Source organism: Charadrius vociferus, unplaced genomic scaffold, assembly GCF_000708025.1.
Source record: "Charadrius vociferus isolate BGI_N301 unplaced genomic scaffold, ASM70802v2 scaffold15, whole genome shotgun sequence".
Taxonomy (NCBI): domain Eukaryota; kingdom Metazoa; phylum Chordata; class Aves; order Charadriiformes; family Charadriidae; genus Charadrius; species Charadrius vociferus.
The window spans coordinates 5,163,325-5,174,405 of NW_009650064.1; the positions used below are offsets into that span (position 1 = coordinate 5,163,325).

General features: G+C 42.5%; 1 protein-coding gene across 1 annotated transcript in view; it reads right to left on the bottom strand.

Moving 5' to 3' along the window:
- MATN2 (matrilin 2) overlaps window positions 1-1,988 on the bottom strand; it is a 66,387-nt gene extending 64,399 nt beyond the window's left edge. The window contains 1 exon segment of the mRNA XM_009891920.1: window positions 1,922-1,988. Within this exon segment, the coding sequence (XP_009890222.1) occupies window positions 1,922-1,988 (67 nt within the window).
- Between the last annotated feature and the right edge of the window lie 9,093 nt (window positions 1,989-11,081).

Below are 11,081 nucleotides of genomic sequence, written 5' to 3' on the forward strand. Positions count from 1 at the left end.
GCTATTTATTTTAAGATATTTTCCACTATTTAAAATATGAAGAAGAGGCTATAAAAGCAATTTTTAAAATCACAGGGGAAAAAGGCAAGCTGAGAAATGTGACACTTTTCAGTTTCTCCACATTACACCTTGCTGTTGCACTCATCTTTCTAGAGAGACAGGTAATTTATTTCTTAAAGTAATAAGCTCACTTAGAGTATTTGCTGGGCACCCATTCAGGAAGGGCTACTATTTAATAGGATTTTAGAAAGTTTGAGAGTCTTGTTGAGTGAGGTATGAATGTGGGTATTTCTCTTTGCTGCTCCACATCCACGTTTTTTTGACGGACTAGATCTCCAGAGCTGTGGCTTTCAGCCTTTGGCTGCAGAACCCTAAGTGTCTTAAGACCACATCTATTAGGTTTGAGAAAGATCAATAAGAAAGGGAATTGTGTTGTCATTTGGCCTAAATTTGTTCTATAGGAATTGAAAACCAATGGCTTTAAGTTAAAAAAGAACAGATTGTGAATGGTACTTTATGGAATTTTACATATTTAAATGATTACATTTTGTTTGGAGAAGAGTTTCACTGATAAAACTTGGTGCTCCCCTCTCTGTTACCCATTCTCCCATGTTCTGGCTTTGTTTCTTCTTCTTTCTTCCCAATACATCTTCTGCAGGATATTTCACATTCCTCAGGTTCACCTGGGTTAGGTGACCTTTATGGGGAGAAAGGCCACTTAACATCTCCCAGTGGCTGGAGAGATATCTGATTATCACAGAATCACAGAATTTTCAGAGTTGGAAGGGACCTCTAGAGATCATCTAGTCCAACCCCCCTGCTAAAGCAGGATTGCCCAGAGCACATTGCTCAGGACTGCATCCAGGCGGGTTTTGAAAATCTCCAGAGAAGGGGACTCCACAACCTCCCTGGGCAGCCTGTGCCAGTGCTCTGTCACCCGAACTGTAAAGAAGTTTTTTCGTGTGTTGGAACGGAACTTCCTATGTTCCAACTTGCACCCATTGCCCCTCGTCCTGTCACTGGGAACCACCGAGAAGAGTGTGGCTCCATCCTCCTTCAACCCACCCTTTAGATATTTGTAAGTAGTAATAAGGTCTCCCCTCAGCCTTCTCTTCTCCAGGCTAAAGAGTCCCAGCTCTCTCAGCCTTTCCTCGTAAGGGAGATTAGATCTACTATTGATGTGCATCATGAATCCCTAATGATAGGCCACATCCAAACCCCATCCATGCTATGTTTTCATAACCTGAAAATTATTTTAAACAACAAGCAAAAGAAAATTATTCTAAGTCACGAACTGTTAGCAGATGAAAAAGTTGACCAGCAAAGTCTTGATGACATATAGGCAATGATCAACAAGAGAGATGAACCTTATGTTTTATAATATGGCAGCCACAAGCAAAAACTGCCGGATCCTGTCCTCAGGAAAAGTGAGCTACACATTATAAATAAAATTAACATGAAAAAATGAAGGCGTTAACATCAAGTAATGTAATGATAAGCCCCATTTCAATACCCACTGACTTCTGTTCAATCATCCTTATGCAGAGCACATACATAATGACAGCTGAAACTTGCTGGCATAGTAAAAGGCAGCTTTGACAGAACCTCCAAGAGTCAATATCTATTTTCTCTAAACAGTGAAAATACAGTCTTTTTTCTAAGACAACAGTCCTGTAGCAAATATTTATTTCCTATCACTTACATAAAGTAGATCTAGTACCCCAAAAGTAAACACCTTCTTTCAACAGCTGCTAACTGGTCAACAAACTCTCTCTACTCCTGCTTGCAAATGGCAATCTCCTTTTTATTATAAACAAACTTGGCCAAGGTTTGGCCAGCTGCTCATGCCTTTTAGTATTTGTATTTGAGATGGGTTTTGGTGGTGGTGTTTGGGGTTTTTTGGGTTTTTCTTGTAACTTACCTAGTAGAGACTGTGAGTTAACATCCCTTCTTCGAGTGAAATGTCCTCCAGGGAGATCTTTTGCCATGACAGAGACAGCGTAAAGCAGAGTGTGTCCGAACAGCAGAAAGAAGCATGCAATCATTTTCTTCATCTTCAAGAAACAGAGGGACATTCAAGGATGTGAAACTGCAATAAAGGAGAAAAGGGGATGAGATCTTTGATTACACAAAAAAATACACTGTAACCATGTCAGCCAGCCAGCTGCATTGCTTCCCTCCCATACCATACAAACATGCAGCTATACTGGCATGGAATAATACCTACACCTTCAAGAAAGAAGAACTACATAATAAAGTAGCAGTTAGCAGACCCTGCACAGTGTTTATAAGTATTGGTAGTTGAAGTTCATAGCTAACATTTATAATGTATTGACTTTTACAATCATTCGTAATAATCAAGTATTTTTAAAGCAAGAAAAGGAACTTTGTTTCAGTCAGCCTGCTAGCATAAACAGGTTTGAGGAGGACACAAATATATTTTCATTATTCTACTCAGCACTCTGTTGCATTTTTTCAGATGTTTAATGGTTCTTGTAGTCTGAGGGATACTTGCTTCAGAAAACCTTGGAGAACGAAAACAAGAGAAGGGCATGTATTCCAGAAACAGCAACTATAATTTTGAACTGGTGACAGCTCATGCTTCCTTTTCATAAGACTGTCCATGGTTGTTAGCACAAAGATAACAGTGCAGAATGAATCTTGTTTACTCAAGACTTCTGAGGACTAGCAATGATCTTGCTACAGGTTATGGACAAGTTCAGTCATACAGAAGAACAAACTAAAAAGCAAAATTCCTATGCTAAGAGATGATTCCTGCCCAGGAGTTTGTTAAGGCACCATCAAAAGCCATAGCTGACTCTACCCACAAACAGAAAGGTAAGACTGACATGCTAAACGCTCATCTTCTGGCCATGTCCACCGTTGGTGGGCTTTCCATGGGAGAGGGCTCTAGAGGGTAAGGGGGCTCAAGAGAGCTGGCTGCTATTTAAGCATCACTTCCTCCAAGCTCAGGATCAGTGCATCCCAAAGAGAAAGAAATCAGGCAAGGGAAGAAGGAGACATGCATGACTGAGCAGGGACCTTCTGAAAAAGCTCAGGTGGAAGAAGGGAGTTTACAATAGGTGGAAGAAGGGGCTGACTGCTTGGGAGGAATACAAGAATACTGTCAGGGTATGCAGGGAGGAAACAAGGAAAGCCAAGGCAGCCTTGGAATTGAACCTGGCGAGGGATGTCAAGGCCAACAGGAAGGGTTTCTTTAAGTATATAGGAGACAAAAGGAAAACTAGGGAAAATGTGGGCCCGTTGTTGAATGAGACAGGTGCTGTGGTGACGGATGATGCAGAGAAGGCGGAGTTGCTAAATGCCTTCTTTGCTTCTGTCTTCACTGTTCGGGCCAGTCCTTGTGAGACCCAGACTTTGCAGGTAACAGAGAAAGTCTGGGGGAAACAAGACTATCCCTTGGTTAACAAGGAACACGTTAAAGATCAGTTAGATAAATTGGATATACATAAATCCATGGGGCCTGATGGGATGCACCCTCGGGTGCTGAGGGAGCTGGGGGAAGTCATTGCTGGGCCTCTCTCCATTATCTTTGAAAGGTCCTGGAGGACAGGTGAGGTGCCTGAGGACTGGAGGATAGCCAATGTCACTCCAGTCTTCAAAAAGGGCAGGAAGGATGACCCGGGAAACTACAGGCCGGTCAGCCTCACCTCCATCCCTGGGAAGATGATGGAGCAGCTTGTTCTGGGAGTCATCTCAAAGCACCTGGATGAAAAGAAGATTATCAGAAGTAGTCAACATGGATTCACCAAGGGGAAGTCATGTCTGACTAATCTGATAGCCTTCTATGACAAAGTAACTAGATGGGTGGATGAGGGGAGGGCAGTGGATGTTGTCTACCTTGACTTTGGCAAGGCTTTCGACACTGTCTCCCACATCATCCTCACAGGAAAGCTTAGGAAGTGTGGCTTAGATGAATGGACGGTGAGGTGGATTGAGAACTGGCTCACAGATAGAGCTCAGAGGGTTGTGGTTAGTGGCGCAGAGTCTAGTTGGAGGTTAGTAACAAGTGGTGTCCCTCAGGGGTCAGTACTGGGCCCAGTTTTGTTCAACATATTCATCAATGATCTGGATGAAGGGATAGAGTGTACCATCAGCAAGTTTGCTGATGACACAAAACTGGGAGGAGTGGCTGACACGCCAGAAGGCTGTGCTGCCTTACAGCGTGACCTCGCCAGGCTGGAGAGTTGGGCAGAAAGAAACCTTATGAAGTTCAACAAGGGTAAGTGTAGGGTACTGCACCTGGGGAGGAATAACCCCATGCACCAGTACAGGTTGGGGGCTGACCTCCTGGAGAGCAGCTCTGTGGAGAGGGACCTGGGAGTCCTGGTGGACAACAGGATGACCATGAGCCAGCAATGTGCCCTGGCGGCCAAGAAGGCGAATGGCATCCTGGGGTGCATCAAGAAGAGTGTGGCCAGCAGGTCGAGGGAGGTCATCCTCCCCCTCTACTCTGCCCTGGTGAGACCGCATCTGGAGTACTGTGTCCAGTTCTGGGCTCCCCAGTTCAAGAAAGACAGGGAACTGCTGGAGAGGGTCCAGCAAAGGGCAACAAAGATGATTAGGGGACTGGAGCACCTTTCTTATGAGGAAAGGCTGAGGGACTTGGGTCTCTTTAGTCTAGAGAAAAGAAGATTGAGGGGGGATCTTATTAATACATACAAATACTTAATGGGAGGATGCCAGGGGGATGGGAGTAGTCTTTTTTCAGTGGCACCCAGTGATAGGACGAGGGGCGCCTGGACGTGCACCTGTGCAACGGTGACCCTGCTCTGGCAGGCTGGCAGGGGGGTTGGACCAGATGATCTCCAGAGGTCCCTTCCAACCCTGACCATTCTGTGATTCCTCAGATGGCGATTCCTTCTACCTTCCTCCAAAACTTTATTGTTGTCTACTGTGAAAAGAGGATCTCACAGGAGCTAGATTCAGCCTTGGAACTGGTGATATGATGAAGCTTAGTCAAGAGCTCCTCTAGGTGCGCAAGAGATGGATAAAACTACCCTCTTTCACAACAAAGAACTGTTTTACAGTTCTTTACAAGCAGTGCAAATTTTAACATCAATTCTTGGTTAAGTAACCAAGATGTTGAAAACAATTTTAATAGGATCCTAAACCTGATAAGCAGATAGAGCCACAGTTCTGTAGCAGAAGGCAACAAAATGCCCCAGTTCAGAAAGTGACTTGATTTTTTTTCCCACTATGAGGTACTCACTGGCAGAATATAAAATTCTGAGCAAGTATTTTCTCTCTAATAGAGATTTTATACATGATTCTTCAGTCTGTCCAACACAACCGTTACACATTGCTCTATTTTTCTGTCTATCAATCTGTTTTTCCTTTTGTGTATCCGACTTAGCATCCCCAAATGCAAACACAATGTTCTGATGTATATGCCAGAGAGGAAAATGAACTGAGTCTTTGCACTCAAAACACCCTGCCTTGCTTAAAACATTTAATACTATTCAGTAACAGGTAAAACATGATTTAAGGACATTCAAACTAGGAAAGAGATGTATGTAAATAGTTGATGCTTCTAATAGTGGCCACAAAAAAAAAAAAACTTTTGGAGCCCTAGCAGCATGGACACCTGGGCAGTATTATTGGTAGAATATTTCCAGTGCTCTAGTCAGAAACAGATAGACACTGAAAACAGCACACACCACTGAAAATGGGACAAAATCTTGCTGGAGGCAACTGTTGTTACCACTGGAGATTACTGTTGAAAGCTTCTCCCAGTTTGTCTCCTTGCTTCTCAGGACATCAGCAACAAACACAGGGCTCTACAAGGCCTCCCTTCCCTCTGGCCTCTTCCTTCAGCACACAAGGCAAATGAACCTCAAGGATACATGCCAGTTCTAGCACCAATGTTTTAGAAACATAGAAGCCATGGTCAGAGAGCTAGGGAGCGTAGAGAAATATTTTTCATCCTTATTTGCAAGGTTGCCACAGGAACCAGCCGTGAACAGCTTGTTCAAAGGGCCTATCCGGCTGTTACCTAGTTGCCAGTGACCTAACTCATCTCTCCTTCCTATCCATCCTAAACAGCCGTGGAGACTGAGCCAAAGCCACTTTACCTGTTCCTGATGGCACACTAATGGAGACCCAACGATACTGTGGCAGACCACCTTCACGTATGGCTGAACCATCCACTAAGAGCACGATGCCAAAGAAAACCATGATAAAGAAGTGACTTAGAACAGTCCTACCAGCTCTGCAAAGCATGCAACAATAAACCCTCTTACATTCTGATACTTAACGTATTTTATAACTTTGTAGCAATTTTTGATATTGGATAGCAATTTCAAATTCACTGGGCTCACACTTATTCTGAAGCAACTTCAGGAACAAGAAAAAATAAAGTGTTCGCTATGATTTTAAGTCTTTGAATTCTGCTAAGGAAATGGTTATACAGCATGTAAATATCCTATAATTAGCTGATCATATAAACCAAAATGCCTACATAAGCATTCATTAGTTGTCACCAAATTCTGAAACATATTAAAGCAGTAAATTTTCAATTTTGCATGATTTTACCAGCCCCTTTGAAAAGTAAAAGGAGGGGTACTAAAGAAAAGAAGCATTGAACAACAGTGCCCAGTTTACTAGGGATCTTTTTATTCAAATTTAACGTAACTTCTACTGTTCAATAGTATTTCTTTTTGATTCAGAAACCTTAGATCCTTAGATCTTAATATCTTTACTAGCCTGATAAACAGAAAATAAGCTTATTTATAGTTCCACCAAAAAGATCCAATTCTTATTTTAAAAAAATCTATTATCAACACCTCCTCCCCTCACAGTGTTTTAAAATACTGTTTGAAAAGAAAGCAATGCTTAAGAAAGTAGAGCTTTAGTAGCCTCATCTTACAAAGTTTGATATATAATATAATCTAAAATAAAAATTAAATTGAAATTGCATCCATGTACAATGAGAAAAAAAAACCCAAGTTCCTAAAGCCAAAGGCTGTGTATGTGACAACAGATACCACTGATTCAAGCCTGTTGCCACCCTTTCATCCACACTCAAAGCTTCTGTGCTGCTTTCCTGAGGTGATGACAGTCTGGACTTGTGTGCTTTGCTCGAGTTCCCAGTACCTATTTGTGTCCACTGCTGCTTGCATTTTTACATGACCAGTTTGCATTGCGGTTGCATGGCTTCTCTGCACACAGTCCTCCCACAGTTCTCTGTTTATTTTCTGGGTCTTCTGCAAGGCCCCCTGTCCTCACTCTGGAAGTTGGATGGTGTTTATTGCACCACATTTGGTATTTAGCACCTCATTTTCCCAGCAGGCTAAGCCAAGCTGCTGGCACAGCCCTTTGCAGCTTCACATTACAGCAAGGCTGGCTAAGCCTTGCTCTACCAAGCTGGGAACATATTCCCAAAGTACCAATTTACAAATTTATTTTTTTTTTGGCTACCTGGAAAATATGTTTCAAGCACTTCAATTCCAGCTGTCACAGCAGGAGTGTTCAACATTATACCATCAGGAGCCAACTCCCAGGGGCAGACCCAAAACCAAGTAACAGTGTGGCAAACATCCCAAACACCTAAAAAGCAAAAGACACCAAAAGGAGGTGTGGCAATACATGGAGCTCCACCAGGCTGAGCACCAGATGCACTGGCCTCCACTGCTCCATTCTTCTACCCGTAGAGAGAGGAAGAAGAGGGTCCTATGTAGGGCTTTTACAGCAGCCTTGGAGCAGTCAGCACAGCACACTGCCCTACTGGACATATGAAGAAGCTCCTAACAGTGAATAGGCAACTTCTGTTTGTAGAAGTACAATCTGGAGAGGGCTGCTTGCAATATCTTCAGCTGTCTTGAAGAAGTTTGGCATAAAGAAGATTCTCCTAGAAGATGGCAAGTAAACAGACAAGCTCTCTTGTTCTTTTCAGGCTCCCCTTGCTCCCTAACTGGCTGCTAGTCAAGAGCTAAATATTTCCATGGTGTTTTCTTATCAATTTTACCTGTGCTTCCTTAGCCATACATCCATGCAACAAAATAATTTTTCTGATGCACTGTTATGGATTTTCAATTTTCATGAACTACAGTGTAAGAATACTGAAAAGTGAAATTGGGAGTTCATCTTTAAAATACTTAGTTCTTTGGTTGGACAGCACTCAAACAACACAAGCCTGTTTCTACTCTTTCAAATATTTTTCCATGGAAGTCTCCTCATAAGGCATTGATGGCTGTTATGGACAGAGACACTACTGAATATTCAGTGACAGTGGTGATAAATCAATGACCTTCTCCACTTCGTGGTGCATGTTATTAAGATTTGTCCTCTTCACTGTGATAACTCTTAAATAATGTCAAGGGAGAAGAGGTGCTCCGTGAACCATGCTGAAGTCAGTGTCCTTCCATCTCTTACCCCACTTCAGCGAAATTTCTTTCACACAGAATTGGGAAACCCTTCCACTGGCCTGGAAGGCCACCTCTTTTTCATTGAGGTACCTTAAAAATGTACCTGTCTCTGTTGGGCAGATTTTGCTGAAAAAGAAATTGGAAAACTAGGATAGTAACGTATTTCAGCTCATGCCTCCTGCTCCTCTGAGTGGTCTCCTTCCTTATCTTGCAGTCCATGGCTAAATCAGAAACATGAACTCCACAAATCCCTTCCTCTTCACCTTCTCCAGCCGCCACCAGAACTGGCACAATGCACAGAAGGGACAATTCTCAGTAGTTACCTGGAACATCACCTTTAGTAAGTGCAGGTAATATCCTCTCTCTTGAACCCTATATAATTTCTCATTACAGATGGGACAGAAAGGGAAGACAAAAAAGCACCATAGGCAGAAGTTATTACCACTATAGAGGCTGCCTTCAGCTTTCCTTGTTTGATAGTGAAAAGAGACAGCCATTTACTCTCATTAAGTTGCCAGCAGATCTAACTTCAGTGTTCTGAAGTTAAAAAGAACATAAGTGCATAAAGGGGAAAACATTATGAAGTTCTTTCAGCACTCCTTGTTATCTACCCTTTTTTAAGACAGCAGAAAACGGTGATTAAATCAAAAGCTTTTACTGAAGTTAAAGAAACTGCAAGCGACCTATGTAAGTCAATAAAATCTGAGCCCATGTCCCCCAATTAGAAAGCACTGTGAGTTACTTGGAAAACCAACGAGCTCTTATAACCACAAAATATCTCATTCTTAATCCCATCATCTCAGAAATTAAAAAAATCGAGGACAGCAGGCACTGTAAAGCTCTGTTAACTACCAGTTACGACATTTTTCAAGGTATTTCACTATCCACAAGCCAGCACAGGCATTACCAGTCCATTACTCATTGAAATCCCTTTGTGTGGCATGGTTGTCAGGACACAGAGTATTAATAACTTCCTCCGTCTTTCTGGATCAGATTGCTGACATAGGCATTTTCCAGTTCTGAAAAAAAGCTATAGAGTCCTGCAGAGTCCCACATCGTAAAGTATCTGTCCCTAGCTACACAGGTGTTGTGTAGGGGCTGCTGGCCGCAATCAGGAGGATGATACTTAGCACATCAGCCAGAAGCACCATCTTGCCTTCATCCTTAAAAAGGAGCACACTGCTGTGATCCTGTTCCACCAAATGATGCACTGGATTTTCTGTGACTCCTTGTTGCACAAGGAGGGCTTCACAAGGTTCAGCAACACAGGACAGCTAGAACACCCCTAAAATCATGGTCATCAACTGCATCTCACTGATACAGTTAGATCATTAAGAAGAAACAAGTTTGTAGGTGCTCAAAGTTTCTAAATTCCTCATTTGTCCCCCAACCCTGCTGGCAGGCAGTATGTGCACTTGAGCCCATGAAACTGACCCACCACTGCTCTGCAAAGCAGCAGAGCTGTATTCCCTTGTTAACGCATTCATTAGCTCCTTTTAAGAAGCTAACTTTGGCTATTCATCCTGTCGGTAGTATCAGATGAATCTGGAAAACCAATTATCTAGAAGTCAGTTAGTAATTGGGGTGTATTCTGAGGCAGACAACCAAAATGCAAACAGCTTTCATAATAGCACAACAACAAAACTAATCACTGACTTCGCAACATGAAACAGTTCTTTATCAACCTAAAAAAATATGTGTCAAAACAGTAAGAGTAACCCAAATCTGCAGTGGGCTTAGGACCAGAAGTTGCGTACTCCAGCACAAGGAGACTGGGACAAATTCTTTGCATGGATCCATGAAGGTCTGCTTCCTGACAGGAAGTTTTAAGGGCCACACATCCTTGTTTTATGCCTGCAGAAGGGCATGATCTTAGCATGTGATGGTAATCTGCCTTTTCCAAACATGTCTGCATAGTGATGGGGACAGGATGATGACCAGAGATTCATAGCCTTCCAGCTCTGTTTCCCATGCTTTCATATAGTCCTCCTCATCCAGCACATATCCCTACCTCAGCAGCTAAAAGGATTTCTAGCGCGCTCTGTACTGAGAGATCCCCCTGCCTTGTACAGCAATTGGGCTGCAGCTGAAACTCCATCAGTACCTAATTATTCTCACTGCTGCTACAAATGCCCACAGCTGAGTTGTATCCTGGACTAATAAAATCAAATGTGACAGCGGACTATATTAACTTACATCTTGAAAAAGTAAAGCAAAGACACAAAAATGCATTATAGAGCAGTTCCTAGAAGGGAGGGGAATGACATTTGGTAGTCAGCCACTATATTGCCACAAACCCAACACTTTACATGAGTACCCAAATGCAGAGAGTAGCTGAAGGTGCTACAGGATACGGGAGGGCAATCACATTCTGGAAGCTGTCAGAAGAGCCTTGGGGATGGGGGAAGAACAGCCTATCCAAGCACAGAGGTCAGAAAAGCATACACATCTTGATAAGTATACACACCAAAACATACAGTATATCAGAAAGAGGAAAGATTAGCATTAACTTTTATTGTGAGGTGTAAACATCATGGTGGGAATTTTACACAATGGACTCCATTATCTAAAGGGCTTAAGTATAGGCATGACATATATAATTCAATTTTCTACAACTCTAATGAAATAAAAAAACATTAAGGGATCTACTAGTTATTTTCAAGTCATTAATCTAAATTACCTATAGACTTCTTG